General features: G+C 44.7%; 3 protein-coding genes across 7 annotated transcripts; 1 reads left to right on the top strand and 2 right to left on the bottom strand.

The window, feature by feature from the left end:
* Positions 1-39: 39 nt before the first annotated feature.
* Positions 40-4,396, bottom strand: f2 (coagulation factor II (thrombin)). Its single transcript, XM_061837988.1, has 15 exons — positions 4,336-4,396; positions 4,072-4,152; positions 3,918-3,997; positions 3,816-3,840; positions 3,541-3,606; positions 3,343-3,451; positions 3,126-3,262; positions 2,685-2,978; positions 2,486-2,602; positions 2,251-2,377; positions 1,901-2,068; positions 1,642-1,815; positions 675-853; positions 508-578; positions 40-427 (listed from the first exon to the last, which is right to left on the bottom strand). Exons 1-15 carry the CDS (start codon positions 4,394-4,396, stop codon positions 281-283), a joined length of 1,836 nt encoding a protein of 611 aa, XP_061693972.1. The 3' UTR covers positions 40-280.
* A 1,415-nt stretch (positions 4,397-5,811) lies between these two features.
* On the top strand, positions 5,812-16,641 carry fbxo3 (F-box protein 3). 4 transcript variants are annotated; one of them, XM_061837932.1, is made up of 12 exons: positions 5,812-5,971; positions 8,288-8,377; positions 10,178-10,341; positions 10,927-11,041; positions 12,055-12,259; positions 12,346-12,391; positions 12,468-12,552; positions 13,102-13,224; positions 13,305-13,420; positions 13,514-13,621; positions 15,771-15,850; positions 15,930-16,641. In XM_061837932.1, exons 1-12 carry the CDS (start codon positions 5,886-5,888, stop codon positions 16,056-16,058), a joined length of 1,347 nt encoding a protein of 448 aa, XP_061693916.1. In that variant the 5' UTR covers positions 5,812-5,885; the 3' UTR covers positions 16,059-16,641. The 4 variants fall into 4 exon arrangements, with proteins under 4 accessions (XP_061693916.1, XP_061693924.1, XP_061693909.1 ...); XM_061837940.1 differs by having other exon boundaries at positions 10,127-10,341; positions 15,812-15,850; XM_061837925.1 differs by having other exon boundaries at positions 10,127-10,341.
* Positions 16,642-17,058: 417 nt separating this feature from the next.
* LOC133510184 (zinc finger protein 407-like) lies at positions 17,059-22,823 on the bottom strand. 2 transcript variants are annotated; one of them, XM_061837956.1, is made up of 3 exons: positions 22,494-22,823; positions 20,357-21,239; positions 17,059-18,778 (listed from the first exon to the last, which is right to left on the bottom strand). In XM_061837956.1, the coding sequence occupies exons 2-3, from the start codon at positions 21,213-21,215 to the stop codon at positions 18,423-18,425; spliced, it is 1,215 nt and encodes a 404-aa protein (XP_061693940.1). In that variant the 5' UTR covers positions 21,216-21,239; positions 22,494-22,823; the 3' UTR covers positions 17,059-18,422. The 2 variants fall into 2 exon arrangements, with proteins under 2 accessions (XP_061693940.1, XP_061693949.1); XM_061837965.1 differs by lacking the exon at positions 22,494-22,823 and adding an exon at positions 22,341-22,487.
* Between the last annotated feature and the right edge of the window lie 273 nt (positions 22,824-23,096).

The following is a 23,096-nucleotide window of genomic DNA, read 5'->3' as shown; positions in this document are numbered from 1 at the left end:
CTTTTTTAACAACTGCAAAAATTCAATTTCCCCTCCCCACTCGGATGATTGGATTTCCGTTGGTAAAAAGTGATCCCAAAGTACTGAACCCCACCCCCCACCCCAGCCTCCTGTAGAGTTGCTATCAGCAAGTCTGAAATGTCTTTCATACCTTCCGGTTTTCAGTGATATTTTCACTGAAAGGCACATTTTATTGCAATTGCAGATGATTGTCTTTGGTCGTTGTGTCCTATCAATCAATGACAGTTCTAAATGGGACTAACTTTATTCGCTTTACAATCTATTCCTCGTCAGAGTTTGCAATGACTTTCTTCATCCACCTGCTCATCCTGAAAACATGGGTGAAGAAGCCGTACTTCCCGTCCCGGTCGCAGCCTTCACCCCACGACACGATGCCAATCTGGTACCAGCGGTTCTCCGCTGGATGCTGCAACAACAAGATCACTTTCAAACCAGGCTGGATAGACTTGATCGATGATGATGATGATGATGGTGTGTCCCATTTACCTTCATCACAAATGGTCCACCACTGTCTCCCTCGCAGGCGTCACCTCGCTCTGTGTCTTCAGGTTTATATCCTAAAAAGGGATCAGGATCATCACGGATGCCTTCTGGCCGCGAGGATGCAAAAAAAAAAAATAATAATTAACTGGAGTGGAACAAACAAATAGTACCGGCGCAGAACATGTTGTCGGTGATCTTGACGGAGGTGGAGCTCCTGCAGGTGCTCTGATCCGCGATAGGGAGATGGATTTGCTGAAGAACTGTAGGTAAGGCTCTCGAAGACGGCCCCCAGACTTCCTTTAAGTTTCCCCAGCCAGTCACTCGTCCTTTGAATCCTGCATTCATTAACCTGTCGACAATCCGTCAGTCAAAAGTCCATTATTTTGTCATGACCGTAAAATATGGTTATGAAAACATCGCAAATTTATATATGAGCTTAAGCTGCATCGCATACTGAGTGAGTCGGGCAAACACGGGCTGAACTAGACAATTACGGACAGATTGCAGACAGTGACTCACGCCCGCACACTTGCCGATCATCCTCACATGCTGCAATGGAAAAATCATGGCTCCCAGTATTCTTATTGGGAATATTAAATTTTATTGAATTACAAACAATGTGGTGCAGTTGTCAAGGAAGGTGATTTCCGGGGCCGCTGTAGTTATAATAAATCAAGTCAAAGAAGTTGATATTTAAGAGGCTGTTAGAAATGTCCCTGCAAACTAGGTACATCCATCCATTTTCCTTGCTGCTTATCCACACTGGGCTCCTGGACGTGCTGGAGCCTTTCCCGGGTGACTGGACGCGAGGCGGAGTACGCCCTGAATTGCTGCATATCAACAAGTGACCGTTCACGCTCACATTTCAATTTAGAGTTTTCAGTGTGCTGCATCCATAGATATGTATAAACATATTTAACTATTCTAAAACACATTATGTATCCTGTATAGAGAACAGTATGGCATGGCGAGGGCCTGCTGGATCTTACTTTGTCCCCAGAGCCCTAATTTTTGGTGTTTTTTTGTTGTTGTTGTTGTTGCATTTTGGATTGACCGTTACGCCTTCAAAAATACCCCACGGTCTTCTCTCATGGGAAGAAAAAGAGGCTGATAAACTACTTTGGCGTGTGGGCTTACATTTTGGCCACCTTCTTACTAGGGAGGCAGACGGGGTGGATCCGGTCAGTGAAGACAATCGGCCGGCGCATGTGGAGCAGCGCGATGTCTCTGTTCAGATTCACCTTCCAGTCGTACTTTGGGTGGACGATGATTTTGTCAATCGCCACGATCTTCTCAATGTTGTGTTCAAACCTGGAAAAGCAGGAAACCCACTAACAGCATTGCCAACGCGTCTGCCCGCCGTTGCTCGTGGTGGCGTGGGAAGGCTTTGTCTCACTTGGCCCTGTTGTGTTTTCCCAGGCGCACCAAGATGTCCTTGGTGGTGAAGTTCTTGTTCCAGGGTGGATACAGGATGCAGTGGGCGGCTGTGAGGATCCACTGGTCGCTGATGAGGCTGGCGCCGCACAGTAACTCTTGAGGACTTCGTTTGTACAGCATCACCTGCCTGTTGGACAAGGATACATTTTTGCCTTCATAAAAAAAGAAAGCTACGTACAAACAGTAAAGAAGTACAATACTCATACTTTACTTTCCATCACTGACTACATCAAGCCTTTTTTGGTGATGTAGGCAACAGCTTGTGACAATAACGAACTCAAGTTTCTGTGGTGGTTCAAGTCTGTTTACCATGGCGCAGAGGCCACCTCGGCGTCGGTGCCCCCGACGATGCGCTGTTGTCGATACGACTCCACCAGCTCCTTCTCGTTGACGTCCTCCTTGTTCACCTTTTCAAACAAGGGCCGCTCTCCACACACTGCAACGCAGCCAGCTCAGGAGCATCAATTTTTTCCACCAGATACGAGACCAACTTCAGTGTGCTCGCTCATGTTACGGCTATCTAATCGAAATGGTAAGGTTTTACCAGTCTCCCCTTGTCCAAAGCTGCGAGGGTTAAAAAACGCCTTTCTGGCTGGCGCGTGGACAGACCGCTCGCGGCCGTCCGACTCTGCAGGCTGCTCGTAATCAATCAGTTGGTCTTCTGCATGTGAAAAGGCACATGGGTCAGAGCCCCCATTGGCGTTCTGTACCGGGCGAAGTGGTCCCACTGATATCATATTTACCACACAGCTGGAGGTTGCAGTAATCCACCGTCACATTCTCAGATCGCTGCACATAGCACCACGGGCCCTCTGGGTCGTCATCCGGGTTCCGACATTTGTTGCCCTCAAGAATGACTTCAGGTAAAAACTCCTTTCCCTGGCTCATCTTCTTGACTTCCGGCAGGGACCATTGCAGGCAAGTGTGGCCCCCCAGGGTGACAGCCAGGTCGCCAGTGTACTCTACTCCATTATCTATTAAACACTCACCCGTCCTTTTTGGTACAGGGGCCGGCGTGGGTGGAACAAAACGTTCCCCTTTGAAGGAACAACAATAGATGCAGTAGCACCTTTGGTTGGTAATAGCATGAAAATCCAAATGTCTCTGTGTTTTGGTATCAAGTAGCTAAAAGTTAACAAAGTTATCATGATCAAGTCATGATGACTACAGTCAACAAGACTTGCCACATATTGGAACCCTGCAGGCCTCCTTTGGAACCGTTGGGTCCTGAGTGAAACACCAGGGTCCTTCGTCTCGACCATCTGGATTCCGACAGTAGTTCTCCTTTAGGATGCTGCCTGGTTCCGAAGCGTTAAACTCCCTGCAGAAAGACAGGGTTTATTGAAACACGAGTAAAAACCAAGCTCACGTGTGTTGTGGCTTTCTAAATGGAGCTGAAACCTCAATATGGGGTGCGGGAAGCCGTGACTCCATTTTTGACAGAGCCGACCGGATTTTGTTATGTGGATGTTTCCCTCGTAGTTGAGACCTTTATTGGAAATACAGGTACCTGAGGACAAAATAAAAAAATACACACACACAGAGTGAAGTAATGATATTTCGATCCGATTAACTGCCCTTCCCTGTTTCCGCTTTTACCTTTTATACAATCTTGGACCAAGTTGATGTTGTCCTGCGTCCGTACCAGTGTTGTCCCTTTGCAATCTGTAGTGCGACAGATTTGCACAGTTTGTGTACTTGTGTGCATTCAGCTGCCCTGGACTTTGTTCGTGTTTGATTAAACTTCTCGACGAGTCAAAGAACCAGAATTGAACGTAACCAGAAACTGCAGCTTCAGTAGCTTCTTCTTCCTGGTGTTTTTGCGAAAATAGTGCAAACCTTCTATATCAGGAGCTTAATGATAGTGCACTCACCCAGATATTTCTGCCAGAAGTCTTCCTGAAAAGAAATGACACTTTGTAGTGAAACTCTACGTAGTTCTCACAGTCGCTAAGTCAGAATGAGTGCATTCGTACAGTTTTGTCAGTCTGTTCGAAGACCTCTCGGGCCTCTTCGTGGTCACAGATTTCCTCCACGCATTCTCTCTCCAGGTTCCCTGAGTACAACATTCAAACTCTGATCCATGTCATCTGGGTCCGGTTCGTTCACCTTGGGGTGCAGGTCGCTTACCTGGTTTCACCTCCTCAAACAGCTGGTTGGCTCGTCGCATTCGGAGCAGAACCTCTGAGGCCTGCTGGCTCTGAAGAAAAACTACACAAAAAACAAATGATAAATGTGCCTTTTCATACACAAAGTGGGGTTCCTCCGGAAAATGTTCTCGCTACTTTGACCACCTGGTTTTCAGTGAGGGTTCATGAAATCTACCTGATGTTCTAAAACCGCAACCATTTTCACTTCACTACTAGTGCCAAATAAAGTACAAGGATCAGTTACCATGTTCTGTCAGACAGCCGTGGAGCAGGAACAGAAGGAGAACGGCAAATGGTCCCACCATTATCTTTATCTCCAAGCAGAATCTCCAAACCAAATCGGATAGATTCCAGTTAAATCTCTTTGTAGACCCTCGCGTCATCTGGTGGGCGGGAATATTGACTGTAAGGTCAAAGTATAATTCAGCATGGTGAGGCACACTTTTTTACTCTAAATCATCCAGTGCGACTGTATATGGCTGGTGTAATATAAATATGAACTGTATGTATTATCTGATTGTGTACATGTGTTCCATGTACATGTGGTGGTGACTGGTTGTAATGTAATTCTCTACATACCAATTGATGATCTGGATATTGTAATTTATTTGGATATGGACTGGATATGATATATGGTATATGTATAGAATCAGTTCTCTTCTCATCTTACATTTTCCATCAAGCCGCCCGGTGATCTTCGTGTCAATTCATAGAACTAGGCAAAAAGATGCGTTATAGTTGGAGGTCTCTCTAGTCTGTCATGAACCTTATCAACTTTATCTCAAGTTTCACATCAGTACACGTAAAAGCAAATATTGACAGAGGGAAGAACATACTGAGAGCAAAATTCAGGATGATAGCACATTCAAAATGACTCCATCTCACAGCGTGAGCATACGCTTTATGACTACAAGACCCAAGATGAGAAAGGAATCTATTCAATGTTTAGGATTTATCATATCAGGGAGCCTGACGAAATGCTGAATTAGCCTCACAGGCAGCAGACGTGAGTTCTGGTATTACATACCACGAACATACGTCTTGGGGTTTATCCAAAACTCATGGCCATAGATGTGATTTGTTATGTTCTTTTTTGGTTTACTTGAGGTAAATGTAGGTGTCATTTTTCTGTTATCAGGAGCCAATTTTGCTCCTTTTGTCACCCAGTTTGCAGAATTAGCAAAGCTATGAAATCAGTCAAGCTACTGCTAACCAGCGCTTAGGTTGAAAGAAAAACATGCAACATGAAATACTTAAGGTGCTTTTTTTTCGTTGTTTTTTTTTTTTTTTTTTTTTTTTGCTACCTTACTCCGTTTACTGTTGAAAGCAAAACTATTGGAACAAATTACATAAAAGTGGAGCCAACGCAAGCAAGTGCTTGGTTGAAAGAAACATTTAACAAGTGATCTGATTATTTTTTCTTCTCTGTTAAGTACTGTGTAAGTTCATTTGGGGGCTATTTTGAGAAGAGGTGTTTATTTTCATTAGAAAGCCTCATTTTTCTTTTTGCACTTTTATACTTTTCTACTTTCAGTTTCGTACTTTTTTAACGACTTTTTTTTTAGTATTCATGTATCTGTACCTCTACTTAAGTGTGAGTATTTTGTCACATTTTGGACTAAAGAAGCAAACAACGCTACACTGTCTTTAGGACTGCGAGTATGTTGGAATTTGTGTAGTCGTGTTGTTTTTGTAGGTGTTTCTGTCGTCCAGTTGGAGGCGATAGCGTTCCTTAAACTCGTTTGCTAGCCGTGGACGCTGACACTGAAGCGAAGAAGAGTTAGATGACCAACAATGGCGACCGAGTTTCGGATGGAGCTGCTCCCTTCCGACCCGCTGCTGCACATATTGTCCTTCCTTGACTTTGGAGATTTGATCCAGTGAGTATGTGACACTCAACCCGTTCCTCCAGTCACCGCGTCTACGAGCGGTAGCGACTTTTGCCCGTCGGAGACAAGTAGAAAGTAAAGTGGTCAGATGAGCTAACAACAACAACAACAACAGTTAGCGTTTTGCCAATGGAGTGTAAACAAACACCGACAGCACTCGATCGGTATAATACGTGTGTGTTATCACAAGAAACAGGACACAAAAATGTCGACTGTCGTGAAGTTACTGAGAAGCAACGGCGAGCATGGGTGTCATAATTTTAGACAACCAGTTACAAAAGTGCTGTCACTACGCACTTAAGAAGTAGAAGTAGATATTTGTGGAAATAATGTTCGTCATTTTTTCGCTCCTTTTCCTCCTGCTTGAAGTAGCAAAGCGTGTCTCGGAGGCGAAAAGAGTATCGGATCAAGTGATGAGGCTGAAAGTTCAAACTGAGGGTGATCTCTCTAAGACGATTAATGGCTCTTAACCACAGAGGTAGGGATGTGACCTCGTGGTGACAGAGAAATCCTGGAAAATGCTAGAATACATTGTTTTGAGCATCCCAAACATAGGGAGGGTTGTGATTGAGGCAAATGATGAAGAAGTAATGGATAAGTACGGCATCCAGGAAAGGAAACTGGAGGGACAAATTGTGGTAGGATAAGGAAAAAAAGGATAGAAATCGTTGTAGTCACATTATTGTCAAGTAACAGTACTCTTACTTGAGTACAATATTTGGCTACTATTCCCACATCTGTATTGGCACTCTTACTTGTAGGCTTTAAAGTATAAAAAAAGGATAACCGATCACCAATCTGATAACGAGATGGTGAAATGCGTCTGTAATGTATGTACTTGTGTACCTCATTGTTCAAAAATAGATATTTACAATAAATAATATATCCTGGGGCGGCACGGTGGATCAGCTGGTAACGTTCTGAGGACCCGGGTTCGATCCCGGCCCCGCCTGTGTGGAGTTTGCATGTTCTCCCCGTGCCTGCGTGGGTATTTCTCCGGGCACATGTAACGTTAATTGGACATTCTTAAATTTCCCCGAGGTGTGCATGCGAGTGCGGCTGTTTGTCTCTATGTGCCCTGCGATTGGCTGGCGACCAGTTCAGGGTGTACCCTTCCTACTGCCCGTTTGACAGCTGAGATATGCTCCAACATTTCCCGCGACCCTCGTGAGGATAAGCGGAAAAAATGGATGGATGGATAATATATCTTTGTTCATCTATTTATGCCAGTGACAGACAGAACAAATGAATAGTCTTCTATTCGTTGTCAGAAAGTACAGTATATACAGTAATTAAGGTATCCACTCTTGTGACATTTTTCAGTTGTAACATCTGTGCCTTGGCTCCATAAAGGTTGGAAATCAAAGCTGCAGTCATATTTATTGTATTAAGTCATGTCAAACCACCATTACAACATGACATAACTAATGGGTACTAACTTAGTATAATTAAATTACAACCGTGAGTGCTAGTACTAGCTTGCCAGGCTACATAACATTTTGTTGCCTGCTCGCAAAGTGTATCATGTTAAAAGTGTGTGAACATACCTCAACTCCTCTCTTCAGCATACGTTTTCCCCTCGTTTTTTTTCTTAGAAACGGCCGGTGCGCTCCGTTCTTGTTCTCGTCGGCATGGTAATGAGTGTATCCAGTGACATTTCACTTGACAAGATGAAGCCCATTTATCGTAAAAAATGGGATGCGCCGGTATCGGAATCAAAGATGTTATTGTGGTAGTCTGACAATCTTGCAATTGTGAAATAGCAAATTTGCCTCGTAGTCGGATCCAGGCATCATGTGTTGTCTGAGCATCACTGTCACATGCTTTTTTTTTTTTTTTAAATAACTGCCCAATCAGTAACCTCTGATATTTACACCACTATGTCAAAATAGAGGCAACAAAGCAAAAAATCAACGAGCTTTTGGTTTTGAATATACAGTACACAACAATGACGTGGAGTAAATGTCTCTTGCGGTGACGGATCGGATTGGCAAATTATGACATTAAAGCCGATCAGCCAATTATGATAACTTGCTTATTATAGCGATCAGGCTATTTAGATCAGTGTAAAGTCAAACTCTTATGTTTAGACAACATTTTGGTCATCACTGCACTGGTCTTTTATATTTTCGCGGGTCGTGGCCCTGGTTCGGGGAGCTTGGAACGGATTACGCTATTTACATGTAAAATGCGCTTTTACTTATGAAAGTTTCACGTTACAAAATGACTTCGGGAATGGATTAATTTCTTAAGAAGAGGCACCCCTGTATTCATAATGAATGTCTTTGTGTTTTGTCTGGTCTACAGAGTGAGTTCCACTAACAGGAGGCTGAATGAGTTGTCCAAACACAATCCGCTGTGGCGGTCGCTGTGCTTCAAACACTGGCTGACCACAGAGTAAGTTACTCTTTCCTGTAGTGCTGTGCGATTAATCTATTCATAAAAATCTGATTTGAAGAGATGTTTTTTTTTTTAAACATGCAACAACAACGCAAACTCTGATGACATTTTAAACACGCTTTTTTTTTTTCCACCCCTTCTTGGTTAATTGGTTTATTTCTCCTGGCACCAAACAAGGTTTGAAACACTTTTACTCCCATTAAGTTATTTTACTCCATCTCTGGATGGGCTTTGTTTCCCGAAATCAAATTCTCTTTAAAAAAAAAAAAAAAAAAAAAAAAAGGGTTTGGGGACGTAATGTCACAGCATTTGGTTGTTTGCGTCAAAGTCTTATTTTGTTCAATAGTGGATCTTTTACACATGTACATTTGAGCACGTAAAACTGCCAAACAAATATGACACGCTGTGGCGACCCCTAACGGGACAAGCCGAAAGGAAAAGAAGAAGACTGTACTGTGATGTACAATGGTTCACAAAAAAGCAGACATGCAAATATTCCGTCCATCTTTAAAATGATGTTTTGTTTTTTTTTGTTAATTCATCTGTGTAGTCCACTGGTAGCACTGATGGAAAAATTCTGGTCTCCTCCAGCAATTAAGTTGCCCTTCCTTGCAATTATTACCGTGATCCATTTGAACAAAACAAGCCTACTCAAATGTATCTGTCGTCACTATTTTGCTATTGTCTAACAAAAACAGTTAGCTATGAATATGTGTGACAATTACAGTATGCTGGCGGCTTGCTTATGAATCCGGCAAAAACACACTAGCGTTAGAATATGTGGTTCTCTTCCATCACTAACGTTAGCAGCCTCAAGCAGTTTTCGATCTAAATGTAGGTGAGCCAAAATCTGGCTGAAAATCAAATCTGAAAACAAGCCTTAAACTACTGCTGAGTCTGATTTGGGGGGACTTTTTTTGGTTTGTAGATATTGTTTTAAAGCCCCACTGTCATGCCTATAAACATTCTAAAATACATATTGTAATGAAAAATACATGTAACATTATTCACGTCAATGTCTATCTGAAAAAATAAATTTGAGCGGAGAGCGGGTCATCCATGCGCGAAGCATTTTTTTTTAAATTGAAAAAAAATATACTAAAAATCACGCTTTTCGTGTCAGTGGGGCTTTAAAGGAGAAATCCAGTGCTTTGCATGAACAGTGTATCCAAAAGGTCATGTAATATGTACCCTATTTTGACAATGTGATGCCAAATCCTCTCTCATTTAATTGTGTTTTGAGAAGATTTTTGTCGACAATTACAAATTTTCAGGGATGCTGCCATTTTTGCGAGTGATATGATGTACGTGGGCGTATGTGACGTGTTACGTGCCGTTCCAAACGCTCGGTTACGTGGGACACCATTTATGGCCAGCGCTGAATTCTCGAATTTATCCTCATCTGGTGACGAAATAGCATTATCGTTTGATGGGGGAATACTTTCATACAGATTTGAACCTGTGCCTGTAATTAATGTTGAATATTAAGATGTTTTTTGGGCGGAGAGATGATTTAACATCACATTGTCAAAATAGGGTACATATTACTTGACCTATTGGATACATTGTTAATGCAAGCACTGGATTTCCCCTTTCAAGTCCAGAACCACAGTATGGCATAGGTACCAATGGACAGACCATTAAAGAGGTCCTTTGATTTGTATCAACTTCCATTGGAATAATTAATTAATAATGAATAATTAGGTTATCTAATCAGATAAAGCACCCGTCTGTTTGGTTGTTTAGATTGGTGTGTATTTGCAGTAGTTTATTGTTTAAACTTGCATCGATGTTGAGTGATGAGCGGCTGCAGAGCGGGCGGTCCTGGTACAACGTCTTCAGGGAGTACTACGCTGACCTGGGACGCTACATCCACTACTACCCACTGTTGAAGAGAGCATGGGAACAGCTGACGAGCTTCCTGCGGCAGAGATGTCCACGCATGATCGTGTCGCTTAAAGGTGACGTCGCGAAACGCTTTGGTGGCTTCGCAGCCTCTCGGGGACGTGCCGCGTGTTTGGCTACGTCAAGCAAAACTTCCCACTTCCAGTGTAGCGTTTAGACCAGGGGTGTCAAACTAATTTTTGTCGCGGGCCACATTCTAGTTACGATTTCCCTTAGAGGGCCATTATGGATGTGAAACGATAAAAATCTTTAACCGTCTCATCATACTTAAACATAAAATTTATGAACTAGTTTTGGAATCAGAAATCAAGGGCAATGGGTTTTTCCAACTATTGTTGTTTAGTAACACAAAAATGCTTGTAATATCTCAGTGTTATCATTCATGATAGGACAATTTGAAATTTTGGTACGGTTCAGAACAAAAAGATCATGGAAGTTGATGCACATGATTTGCCTCCGAGGGCCACATAAAATCATGCGGCGGGCCGGATCTGGCCCCCAGCCCTTGAGTTTGACACCTGTGATTTAGACCATACTTGCTTGTCGATGCCTTTGCTGTAGTTTAGATTTCCGGCTTGTGATTTTTAATGTGCATTTTTTTTGTTTGCTCACATAGTTCCCGTGTCGTTTGGGTTTTCTAGAAGGTGCCACGGAGGCAGAGTTGAGCAACATCGAGGCTCAGATCGGCTGTCGCCTTCCGGACGACTATCGGTGCTCGTACCGCATACACAACGGCCAGATGCTGGTGATACCAGGGTCAGTACGGTCATTCGGGCCTGTTCCTTTGTCCCGGTCTCGCCCCCACTGTGTACGTGTTTGTCCACTTTTGTGTTGTCATGTCCGTGTATGTTCCCTTTGCGTTTATCTCCATATGTGTGTCCCTACATGTCTCCATGTGTCCCTGTGCGTCTGTGTGTGTGTGTGTCTGTGTATATGTCTAATACTGACGTATATTTACTAGTGATAGTTTATCAGCCCATTTTTTTGTTTTCATTTAACGTTGTAAGACAGATGTATTACCATAACTCCTGGCCTACAGAGCGCACGTGGTTACAAGTCTCACCCAATATATTTGTAAAGGAAATACCATTTGGTACATATATACGCTGCAGCTGTCCAAAAGCTGCCAGTGCCCACATTGAAACCCACATTGAGACACGAGATATTTACAAAGAAAAACTGTACACAGAGAGTATAACGCTAGTGCCGCCGCGCTAACGGTAATGCTAGCATTAGCGCTGTGCTAACAGGGCCGGTTAAAAAAAAAACGTACTGTTAAAAATCACTGAGACACGGCAGTAACATACTAGCACAGCGCTAACAGGGCCGGACCGGTAAAAGTCACTTCCTCGGCACATACATTCCACCGCTCTCACTCTTACCTTTTCCGTTAGAGTGCCACCTTGCGGCCGTTAGAAAAAATGCGCAAATTATCTGCATCACCCCATAAACCGCAGGGTTGAAAGCATGTGAAAAAAGTTGCGGTTTATAGGCCGAAAATTAGGGAATTTTCCAAGATAAAAGACCTAGTGTTGCAAATTTGAAAAGCTGCTTAATAAACTTGGTTAAATGGGTTTGAATGAATTTTTGGAGTTTTTATTATTTCAAATTTTGATGCCAATATTTGTTTTTGTATCGCAAAACTAATATCTGCTCCAATTTTCGGTCACTGGTTCTACTTGACAGTCGGGATTGGCCCTTGAGAAAAACCCCCACAACTATTTCTATCACTAATATTGACGTACAGTTTGCGTGTGTACGTGCGTCAGGTTGATGGGGAGCATGTCGCTTTCCAACCACTACCGCTCAGAGGTTCTGCTGGATGTGGAGACAGCGGCGGGAGGTTTCCAGCACAGGAAGGGGATGAGATACTGCCTCCCGCTCACCTTCTGCTTCCACACGGGCCTCAGCCAGTACATGGCCCTGGAGCACACGGAAGGGCGCCGCATGTTCGAGAGCTTCTACCCCTGCCCCGTTTGTACACTTGATGGCAAAATCAAGCCCGATTTAGCCAGTTTCCTCACTGCTGCTTGTGTGACCGTCGCCTTCCTCTCTTCCAGGATCAGACGGCGCAGGATCCCGCAGCCGTCGACATGTTCATCACAGGTGGCTTTTGTGTTGTGCGTACGGTCGTGTTGACGTGCAATTTGGGGAAAATGGAAACTAGCGCGTATGTCTTCAGGTTCCTCCTTTTTGGAGTGGTTCACCACCTACGTCAACAACGTGGTTACGGGAGAGTACCCCATCATCCGGGAACAGATCTTCAGGTACACGATCTGTTGAATTTAAAAAAAAAAAAAAAGGGGGGGGGGGAGTAGCTTCAGCAGGGATACCCAGACTTCGCTTTCCCCAGCCACTTCTTCCAGCTCTTCCGGAGGGATCCCGAGGCGTTCCCGAGCCAGCCGAGAGACATAGTCTCTCCAGCGTGTCCCGGGTCGTCCTCGGGGTCTCTTACCGGTGGGACATGCCCGGAACACCTCACCAGGGAGGCGTCCGGGAGGCATCCGAATCAGTTTCCCCTGCAGACGCTGAACCGATACATTTGTCAATCTCCCTCTCCATTCTTCCCTCACCCGTGAACAAGACGCCGCGAGATACTTGAACTCCTCCATTCAGGAAAGGATCTCATCCCCGACCCGGAGAGGGCACGCCACCCTTTTCCGACTGAGGACCATGGCCTCAGATTTGGAGGCGCTGATTCTCATCCCAGCCGCTTCACAGTCCGCTGAGAACCGGAGCCACGTTCTCCCCCAAGTTGATTTCAAGTGGGCCGGGGAAAATTTGCTTTTGATTGATTTTGATGTTACTTCCTACAGGTACGTGCACGACAAAAGCTGCGTGACGACGACAGGGGACATCACCGTATCCGTTTCGACTTCCTTCTTGCCCGAGCTTTCCTCCGTTCACCCGCCCCACTTTTTCTTCACTTACCGCATCAGGTAGTCTTTTTTTTTTTTTTTGGGCTTCTGCTCGTTCCCTGCCGCTTCTGGTGAGGGATCAAGCAAAATGTCCTTTTCAGGATCGAGATGGCGAGCGGCGCGCCGCCCGAGGGGGCCTGCCAGCTCGACAGCCGCTACTGGAAAATCACCACCTCTGACGGCAACGTGGAAGAGGTGCAAGGGCCCGGCGTGGTCGGTACGCTGCTTGGATCACATGACTCACCTGGGGCTTGACTCTCATAGGATGAGCAGCAACAATGTGTGTGTGTGTGTGTGTGTGTGTAAGTAGGAGAGTTCCCAGTCATGACGCCAGGAAAAGTCCACGAGTATGCCAGCTGCACGACCTTCTCCACGCCATCAGAGTACATGGAGGGACACTACACCTTCCACAGACTCGGTAACAAGATAAAAGGATTTTATGCAAAGTTATTCTACCTCGCACACACACACGGCTCAAACGCTCTGTGACAGCTAACAGATTTTTATTTTTTATCTTCACACGGCTTTTAATGCTGTCAGGTGCCATATATGATTTTTTTTTTTTTTTTTTGCCCACTTACACTCCTGCAGTGCTTTTCAAATAGTCGGGGAGGGGGCGCGGTGCAATGACGTGGGGGGGGGGGGGGCGCATGTGACCCTGGGGAACGTGCTTTTTTTTCTTCTTCTTTTTTTGCCGCACTAGAGTAAAGTCTAATTGCACATCCGCTACAGTAGTTGGCAGTGGTGCTCACATTGTCAGAGTGTGGTCAGGGAGTATTGGCCAGTGACCTTAAAAAAATGACTGGATAGCGCATACATATCGAGCGGTGTGTCGATTTATTGAAGCCAGTTGGCCGCCATCTTGGTACTCCCAAAGCGTGTGGAGGACATGGTTTACGGGTTGGATTATGGTTGGGTTTTTCTCAAAGTTTGGGATGTAGAATTAAAACTTGTCATGTGAGCCTGACATTTTTTCAATTCTGGTAACATGAAGGATTTTTAATTAGGTTTGGTAAGCCAAAAAGGGCTAAGTGCAAAGGAAAGACGTAGAACACCGTGACGACCAAAAAACCTTACATATTACTTAGGGCCCGATTTCCGTGACATGTTAACTTTTCCCAAAATACGCTGTGAAGCACTATCATCATAACAGCAAAAAAACTAAAAATTTTTTTTGTCATCAAAACATTACATTTTAAGTCAATCAGTTAGATATATTTTTGGAAATAAGGACTTGCAATGGGAAAATATATACTAAACGCATTGTTCATTTGTTGTCTCTGCGATGTCGTATATCAGACAGAAAATTTAAAGTTGTTTCCTCGCTTTTGAAAATCAAATTCAATTTGCTGAGTTCTCTATTATTAAATTCATGAAAAAATTCACATAAAATGTGTTTTTCTTTCTTATCCACTGATGATGTTTAAGAAAATATTTACACCGCTTTTTCACGAAAAACCGTCGGCCCATGAAGGCGAAGCAGAGAGTGAACAACAACAACCGTAAACAAAACCTATCTTACCTATAATGTTTTCTCACAGCCACAAAACTGGCACTGTGTTAAGTGTGTTAATTGCTGTCGCTGCACAGGTCGCCATGGTTGTTTTGGGAGTATAAAGATGGCGGATGGCAACTTCAGTTTTGGTGGCCAATGAGCAATCCAGTCTTTTTTTTTTTTTTTTTTTTTTAGATCAGTGGCATTAGCTCTATAGGGGATTTTTATTGCACCGAACAGGCGATCTGAAGTACGGTAAACGAATCCGCAAGAGACAACATGAAACATTTTTAACAGGGATGAAAAGAAAGGCCGAGAGAGATGACAATGTGACAAAAGAAAGTTAACTGAAAGCGAATAAATGAATAAATAAGCGAAAAACAAATTCATCGGAAGGCTCCTACATAGACTAGTGACATTTAATTTGCTCACACTGCACTGAGCACGTTTTAGTTACCGTAATTCCCTTCCTACAGAGCGCACCTGCTTATAAGCCTCACCCGGACATTTGTAAAGGAAATACCATTTGGTACATACATACGAGACAGCTGTGTAAAAGCCACTAGTGCCTGCATTGAAACCCACATTGAAATATGAGATATTTACAAATAAAGGTGGTACACAGAGAGTTTTAACGCTAATGCAGCCGTGCTAACGCTAGCTAACAGGGTCGGTTAAAAAAAACATACCGGTAAAAGTCACTGAGACACGGCAGTAACATGCTAGCGCAGCGCTAACAGGGCCGGAGTGGTAAAAGTCACTTCCTCGGCACATATATTCCACTGGTCTCACACTTACCTTTCCCGCTCGAGTGCCCCATTGCGGCCGTTAGAAAAAATGCACAAATTAGGCGCATCACCGCATAAACCGCGGGGTTGAAAGCGTGTGAAAAAAGTTGAGGTTTATTGGCCGGAAATTACGTCAATTCAATCCCATTGACGGCTGTTGAATTCAGATTTTAACATGGAGGACTGCCAGTAAATGAGTTTTACTTAACCAAAAGGCTTTCCAGTTATTGCCACTGAGAGATTTAAATAAAAGATGCAATTGTGGATTTTCTTCGTTGTTTCAGACAACAAAGAAGTGTTCAATGTGGCGATCCCCCGCTTCCAGATGGTGTGCCCGCCGTTCAGAGAGCCCACGTTGCGGACGGTGAGTCGACGAGACGTGACGTGCCGCTGAGATCCGAAAAGGAGCCTCGTTCTTTAAAGCGGTCCCCTTCGTCTGTCAGGAGTCGGGCGATTACACGTCAAACTTCGACGGGAGCGACTGCGGCAACGGAGGTGAAGACGACTTCAACGGGCTGCGGGGAATCAACATGGCTGCCCTGGAGGGGGCGTGGTGCCCCCGACACATTTGATGTCGGCCCGCAGGCGTTGCCGCGCTTTCTTCACTTTTCGCTGGTGGTGGATTCTTGGGAAAGCCACAGCTGTTGCCTTGCAGCTTATCTCGTCTGCACAACTTCAAGGGCGCTTGGATAGCTTTTGTAAGATATTGTCAGGAGGCGGCAATTAGGAATCGTCACGCTCAGCCAAGAGGAAGCCCCTCATTTTTATTTTGTCCCTTTGGAACTCTTTGGCTGCCAGCGGCCAAAACTGAATCCTCACACGCTGGTACAGTGTACATGCCAGTCTTTTCTTTCTTTTTTTGGGCAGGTGGGAGGGGGTAATATCCATCAGTGCTTTCGTTTATTGCAGATCGGAGCTATTGTAAACAGTGGTTTAGTTTAAAGTCGAAAGAACAAATGTTGCACTCGATCACTTCCTGCGGTGGCCAAAAAATCACCTCTTCCGCCACTTTCCAGAACGAGAAGCTCGTTGAGGTCATTGTAGGTTTTATTTCAGTTCCTGTAGTAAAGTGATGCATTACTTTGATGTGAACGGTGGCTTTGGTTTTGTTTATTTGTGATGACGCAATAAATACTCATCGCTCCTTTTTGTCAACATTGACAACCTTCGTTTAACACCGACGACGCCATGTTTGACACACAGGATGTGTGACCAAAAAGAAGGACGAGAAAGCATTTGAGAACGAAGACAGCCTCAAATGTGGATGAACGGTTGCTGTTACCAAGTGCCCTGTGATTGGCTGGCAACCAGTTCATCGCATAGAGCTCGTACACGTGACGTCACCATTTTCAGGGCGCCGTATTGCCGGTCAAACAGAGCTGCTCGACAGTGTGGGGGACATTGAACCGGAGCAGAATATTTGCAATACCCGAAAATTGTTGTGCTCTTGGTTGTCACAGCAGACGAGACTGATATTCAAAGAGATCATCATTCTGTGGAATGCCAGCTGAAAAGACCAGAAAATATTCTGACCAATCAAAATACTCATAACTTCATTTCAGGTAGGAATTATTCTTCTCAATCTCAAATTACCAAGAAGTATTTACAATGCCAAATTGGCTCATTTGAGGACAATGCGTGTTTAAAAAAAAACAAACAAAAAAAAAAACGTAGCAGAGGTTTACGGAGGTTAAGTGTGGCCACAATCGCTTCTGTTTTTTTCCCCCCGAATCAGTTAATGAAGTGGCGGCACGGTGGGTCAGTTGGTAAAGCGTTGGCCTCGCAGTTCTGAGGTCCCGGGTTCCATCTCTGACCTGCCTGTGTGGGTTTTCTACGGGCACTCCGGTTTCCTCCCACGTCCCAAAAACATGCGACATTAATTGGACACTCTAAATTGCCCCAAGGTGTGATTGTGACTGTCTTGATCTGCCCTGCGATTGGCCGGCAACCAGTTCAGGGTGTACCCTGCCTTACGCCCGTTTACAGCTGGGATAGGCTCCAGTTAATGAATGTGAGTTTGTGTAAAACCAGGGGTTATTTATTTAAATATTGGTATTTGTATTGAATACTAGCAGAAAAGATCAATGGATTCCGGCAAAGGTTGATGTGTCGCCAAACACGACAAGGCGTCAAAACCGTCATTGTGGGATTTATTCTTGAGAACAAATCCAGCAACAAAGTATTCGGAAGCGTTCAGACTTTAATACGCTTTCAAACTTTTCTGTGTCAATCTCGATGACTTACTCACCAGATACAGGTCTATATTCAGGTGTCCGAGACAAGCGGAAGCGAATTAACAGTCCAATTTCTTATCGGCGAAAACATCCAAATCGGCATTAAATACGGGTCCTCTATGCCGAGTTTACCTAATTTTTCCACGTACCTGTTTATTTTCACCTTCTAAATGTCTGATTGGATCAGACAAGACGGCGTCGTGCGATAAGACATATTTCCGTGTCGTCTTCAACCGACTTAGCATTGAGCAATGCTTAGCTTGACCGACAATATGGCGATGTAAACAAAAGTCACGTGATTTTATGACGTAGGTGCACGGGCTCTATACCACTCCTCTCACCCAATGATAGCTGACCTTGTGAGGATAAGCAGCTGAGAAAATGGATGGAAAATGTGAATGTGCAATTTCTGATATTGCTGTGTGTATGCACCAAAACAATTTACGGCCTGGTGTTTGAAGTGAAAACTCAAATATCCTCATTTGGCCAGACACTGACAGGAAAAATACAATAGAGGAAATTTGTTTTTTTTTTTTTTTTTTTTGGTTCTTAACGTAAAGGAGTCACGTGCTGCGGCCTTCATAGTAATGACGACCTCACTGAAAGTATGAAATGTACACAATAAAAATGAATGGCGAAATATTAAAAAGCTAATTAACGACAGTACTGAATGACAAAGTGGGTTGAATATCCGGTCCAGCGTTAGAATAACATGAGCTCGTCTTCGTCGTCGGCCTCTTCAATCAGCCTCCGCGCTCTTTTCCTCCCAGCTCTCGTCTCCTTGGTCTCCTCCTTGACCGCCAGCAGCCCCCCTCTGCCTTCCTCGCCCATCGCCATTCCCAGCCCCTCGCGGGCGGCGCATCGGCCGCAGTGGCGCCGGAAACCCACCAGGAAGTGCGACCTGAAGCAGCAGAAGGGGCAGGCGAAGCGTCCCGGCCGATGGGCCGCCCGGACGTGCTGCAGGAGTCGGCTGGGCAGGAAGAAGGAGCGCTTGCAGTCTTTGCATCGGTACGGTCGCTCCACGTTGTGGCTGCGCACCACGTGGTTGATGACAAAACCTGCACATAAACACGGGACCAAGTTCGTGTTCTGTCGACACTTTTTAAATGTAAATCAAAGAAACACCAAAAAAAAATCGGCCAAGCCCAGATTATTTTGCCCCCCATGCCCCTATCACTGGATAGCACAAAATCACATTTGTCATTAAAATATGCCATCTTATCTCAAGACAAATGAATTAAGTGAACTATTCAGTAAAAAGACATCTAAAATTGTCCTTTTCCCCACATTATACATATTATAGTAAAGATATAGAATGTACACCAAAATATATCCTAGAATTTCTACACCGTACAGCAAAACATGTGAAAGAAGTTTATCTGTAGTAATTACTATTAATGTTTAGGTCTCAAACTTGTTACATCGCGGTGGACTGATACACTCGACCACATTGTTAACTATCTTAGATATAGATCTAGTAATACTAATAGCATAATCAGTTGCCTTTAATATTTTGAGATATGTGTGTGTGTATATATATATATATATATATATACACACACACACACACACACACACACATACGCACCACGAGACTGCCGTAAATAGGAGGCCGGCTTGCTAACTGAATTTCCTTTGCCATGGCTCATGATGTTGATGACTTTCGACCCGGGTGAATACCGGTTGTTTTGGAGCATGCTTGTTTAGTTAACGTTTATGAAATAAACACGTAATTAAAGTCAAGACCACACAAAATAAGCGACGTCTTGAGAGAATGCGAGGGGAGGGGCGTTACTGTTACTAGTAGCTGTTACTAGCTCGTGAAAGCAAAACAACGAACTCAAACGCATATTCGTTCAATGTTGTCAACTAATATCCGGATTTTTCCTCAATTTTCCAGAGCAATTTTCATGAAAATTTAAAAATCCAGAATTCCAGGAAAATCTGGAGGACTTTCATCACTATGAGTGAAAAATTACCGTAATTTCCAGCATATAAACCGCGACTTTTTGCACACGCTTTCAACCCTGCGGTTTATGCGGTGATGCGGCTAATCTGGGTATTTTTTCTAACGGCTGCAAGGGGGCACTCGAGCGGAAAAGCTAAGAGTGTGACCGGTGGAATACAAGTGCCGAGGAAGTGATTTTTACCGGTCGGGCCCTGTTAGCACTGCGCTAGCGTGTTACTGCCGCGTCTCAGTGATTAGTAGTGGTAGGTTTTTTTTAACCGGCCGTGTTAGCGTGCCGCTAGCGTTAGCGTTAAACTCTCTGTGTACCGTCTTTCTCTGTAAATATCTCGTGTTTCAATGTGGGCGCTCGCGGCTTTTACACAGCTGCGGCGTATGTATGTATGTACCAAATGGTATTTCCTTGAAAAAATGTATTGGGTGAGGCTTGTATTCAGGTGCGCTCTGTAGGCCGGGAATTATGGTAGCAATCACTTTTTGGGGATTTTCACTTCCAAATGGATAGGTTTCCAATGACGTCACCACCACCTCTTAGACCAATCGGATAAATTAACAATAGAAAAAAACTTCACTATGTTCTCTGACCCCTATGACACACAAGATGGCGAGAGTGTAAACCTTTCCATAGAAAGTAGAAGGAACGGGCGACGTGCACATTCCGACGACTCACCTTTTCTCTTGGTCTTCCAGCCACAGATGAGGCAGACGTAGCGGCCGGAGAAGAAGCCCACCACTTTGGACGTCGCCTTCAACTCCTCTTTGAGGCGGTCGCCACTCAGGCCGTCCTCGTCGTCTTCGTCGGCGCCGCCGCTCAAATGCCGAATGAAGCTTGTAGCGTCGTCGTCTTGCCTGATCCTCTGGACGACGAACTCCCTGGGGATGCCGTGCTTTCGCACCGCGTGGTTGACGGCCACAACTTTCAGCTTGTTTTTCCACCAGTTGCAGATCAGGCAGCGGTACAAGTCGCCGTTGAAAGCCAACACGCTTTGGTCCGCGTCGCTTATCATCCGCTCGGTGGAGGCGTCTTCGTCCTTCACGTTCTCGCCGCTGTCCTGGGTCTGCGGAGTTGTCTCGTCCGCATCATTGCCTTCTTTCATAACCTCGTCTACTTCCTTCACTTCCTCGTCCGCTTCCTTCACGTCTTCCTCCAGTTCCTCATCCACTTCCTCCTCTTCCTCCTTCACTTCCTTCCTTTCCTCCTCAAGTTCCTTCCCTTCCTCGTCCGCTTCCTTGTCCCCCTTTTCGCTCCTGTCGTCTTCCCCGTCGGCTCCCTCTCCAACTGTCGCCGTCTCGTCCATGCAGTGTTTGGAGATGATGTGCTGGTAGAGTTTGGTGAAGTCGCGGCTGGTAAAGAAGCAGTCGGCGCAGTGGAACAGCCGGGCGGCGCTCTGGTACATGATGATGTTGCCGAGGCGACCCATCGCCACGCTGTCCAGATAAGTGGGGTGGGCGGCGGCCACGTGGGACAGCTGGTGGGCGTGGCATTTGGCGAAATTGCCACAGAGCGGACATTGGAGGTAGGTGGCCATGCCGGCGCCCGCTTCCCCTCCGGTCTGCTTGACGAGCGACAAGTATGCCAGGTGGGACACAAAAGCAAAATTTTGTCCATAGTTATTGTAAATATACACGGTATTTTTCGAACAATTAAGTACACGAGTAAATACAGTTAACGAACACGTCGTTTAAATACACTCATTGCTCCATTTTGTGCTCAATGATCATTTTTTAAAACTCGCTGATCGGTGGGTACACCCTGAATTGGTCGCCAGTCAATCGCACGGCACGTGGAGACAGAAAACCATCGCACACCTCAGGGCAATTTAGAGTGTCCAATTAATTCATAGTTTGGGAACGTGGGAGTAAATGAAGAAAACCCACGCAGGCACGGGGAGAACATACAAACTCCACACAAGCTGCCGGGATTTGAACCCCGGTCTCAGAACTGTGAGGCCAACCCTCTAACCAGTTGCCCCAACGTGCTGCCTCTGTAAAAGATTTCTTCTTTCTTTATCCCCCCCCAATCGAGCTGTATGGTGGGTCGCAGGTCATTGCTGTTTTGAAATGAGTTATCTTAGGCTAATTTAAACAGGACGGCACGGTGGGTAAAGCGTTGCCCTCACAGTTCTGAGGATGCGGGTTTGATCCCGGCCCCGCCTGTGTGGAGTTTGGATGTTCTCTGGGCACTCCGGTTTCCTCCCACATCCCACAAACATGCAACATTAATTGGACACTTTAAATTGCCCCTAAGTGTGATTGTGAGTGCGACTGTTTGTGTCTATGCGCCCTGTGATTGGCTGGCAACCAGTTCAGGATGTACCCCGCCTCCTGCCCGTTGACACCTGGGATCGGCTCCAGCACTCCCCGCGACCCTCGTGAGGATAAGCAGCAAAGAAATTGGATGGGTGGATAAATGAAACCAATATTTTGAATGGAGAGGGGGACAGGAGCCTCCAATATTAACATTAACATTTACTGCAGCATTAGTTATCTGATTAATAATAAAAATAGCACAGGTGCGTACTTGCTGGACTACTAAGATTTACTACGATGTAATAACTGGGGGAAAAAAAGCAACAGTAAAATTATTTGTTTGGTATCCCTTGCAATGTTGTAGCTAACAGCGAGGAGGCTAATACACAAAATGCATTGTGTACCGGTATCTTGTTTTTCCGACGGAGCCGCCCGGATGGCTTTCAAGTCGTCCAACTCCTTGGCCAGTACAACTTAAAACCAGAATATCAGTGCAAAAAGAAAGCAAGACGCTATTTTCCGACAAAACATCCTGAATGTGTTGTACACGTACTCACCGCTTTAGCAACGCGTTGCTGTGACGCCTCAATTTGCTCCGACGTGACCAATTACAATCAGCGTTTCTTCTTTTCGCTCCATTAACCAGTCCAATCCTAGAGCTTCTTTGATTTTCCCCATGAGACTGACCAATCAGAACTCTTTCTCGTTTTAAGGCAGGTTATCGCGAGATCAGGCATATTCCAATACTGTGCTTTTAATTTGAAATATAAATAGCAGAATTACTGTCTCTCTGTATTGATTCAAGTTAGCAAAAATGACTTTCAAGTGGAAGTACCAACAACTTTGTAAAAATATATTTAAAAAAAAATGGCTAAAGATATCATCCCTACATAGATAGTAAAATCTACCAAAGCCAACAATAATGACTACAACAGAGAAGGTGGTGCTTGAGATAGATGTTGTTGGGCTAATTTTTTGTATTTTAGTTTACTTTTTATTTGACTTGCGAGTTAAAATTTCAGATACATGTGCTGTTTGGTGCTCGGGAACTCAACTTGCTTCACACCACCCTGCAGCTGGTGAAAAGTTTTCGAAAAAGAGACTTCAAACTGTTTTCTGCCGCTTGCCGTTAAAGTTTGAAAACAGAATTAGATGTGTAT

The sequence above is a fragment of the Syngnathoides biaculeatus genome, chromosome 2, assembly GCF_019802595.1.
Source record: "Syngnathoides biaculeatus isolate LvHL_M chromosome 2, ASM1980259v1, whole genome shotgun sequence".
Taxonomy (NCBI): Eukaryota; Metazoa; Chordata; class Actinopteri; order Syngnathiformes; family Syngnathidae; genus Syngnathoides; species Syngnathoides biaculeatus.
The sequence above is the reverse complement of the archived record's forward strand: the minus strand, read 5'-3'. Positions and strand labels throughout refer to the sequence as shown.

Coding starts and splice junctions, on each gene's coding strand:
- f2 (XM_061837988.1), bottom strand. CDS start 4,396: ATGGTGGGACCATTTGCCGTTCTCCTTCTGTTCCTGCTCCACGGCTGT. Junction 2,979..3,125: donor CTGCAGGGTTCCAATATGTG/GCAAGTCTTGTT, acceptor GTTCCTTCAAAG/GGGAACGTTTTGTTCCACCC. Junction 854..1,641: donor AGTAAGAAGGTGGCCAAAAT/GTAAGCCCACAC, acceptor GATTGTCGACAG/GTTAATGAATGCAGGATTCA.
- fbxo3 (XM_061837925.1), top strand. CDS start 5,886: ATGGCGACCGAGTTTCGGATGGAGCTGCTCCCTTCCGACCCGCTGCTG. Junction 13,421..13,513: donor GCAAGGGCCCGGCGTGGTCG/GTACGCTGCTTG, acceptor GTGTGTAAGTAG/GAGAGTTCCCAGTCATGACG. Junction 13,622..15,770: donor CTACACCTTCCACAGACTCG/GTAACAAGATAA, acceptor TCGTTGTTTCAG/ACAACAAAGAAGTGTTCAAT.
- LOC133510184 (XM_061837956.1), bottom strand. CDS start 21,215: ATGGCCACCTACCTCCAATGTCCGCTCTGTGGCAATTTCGCCAAATGC. Junction 18,779..20,356: donor CTGGAAGACCAAGAGAAAAG/GTGAGTCGTCGG, acceptor GTTTATGTGCAG/GTTTTGTCATCAACCACGTG.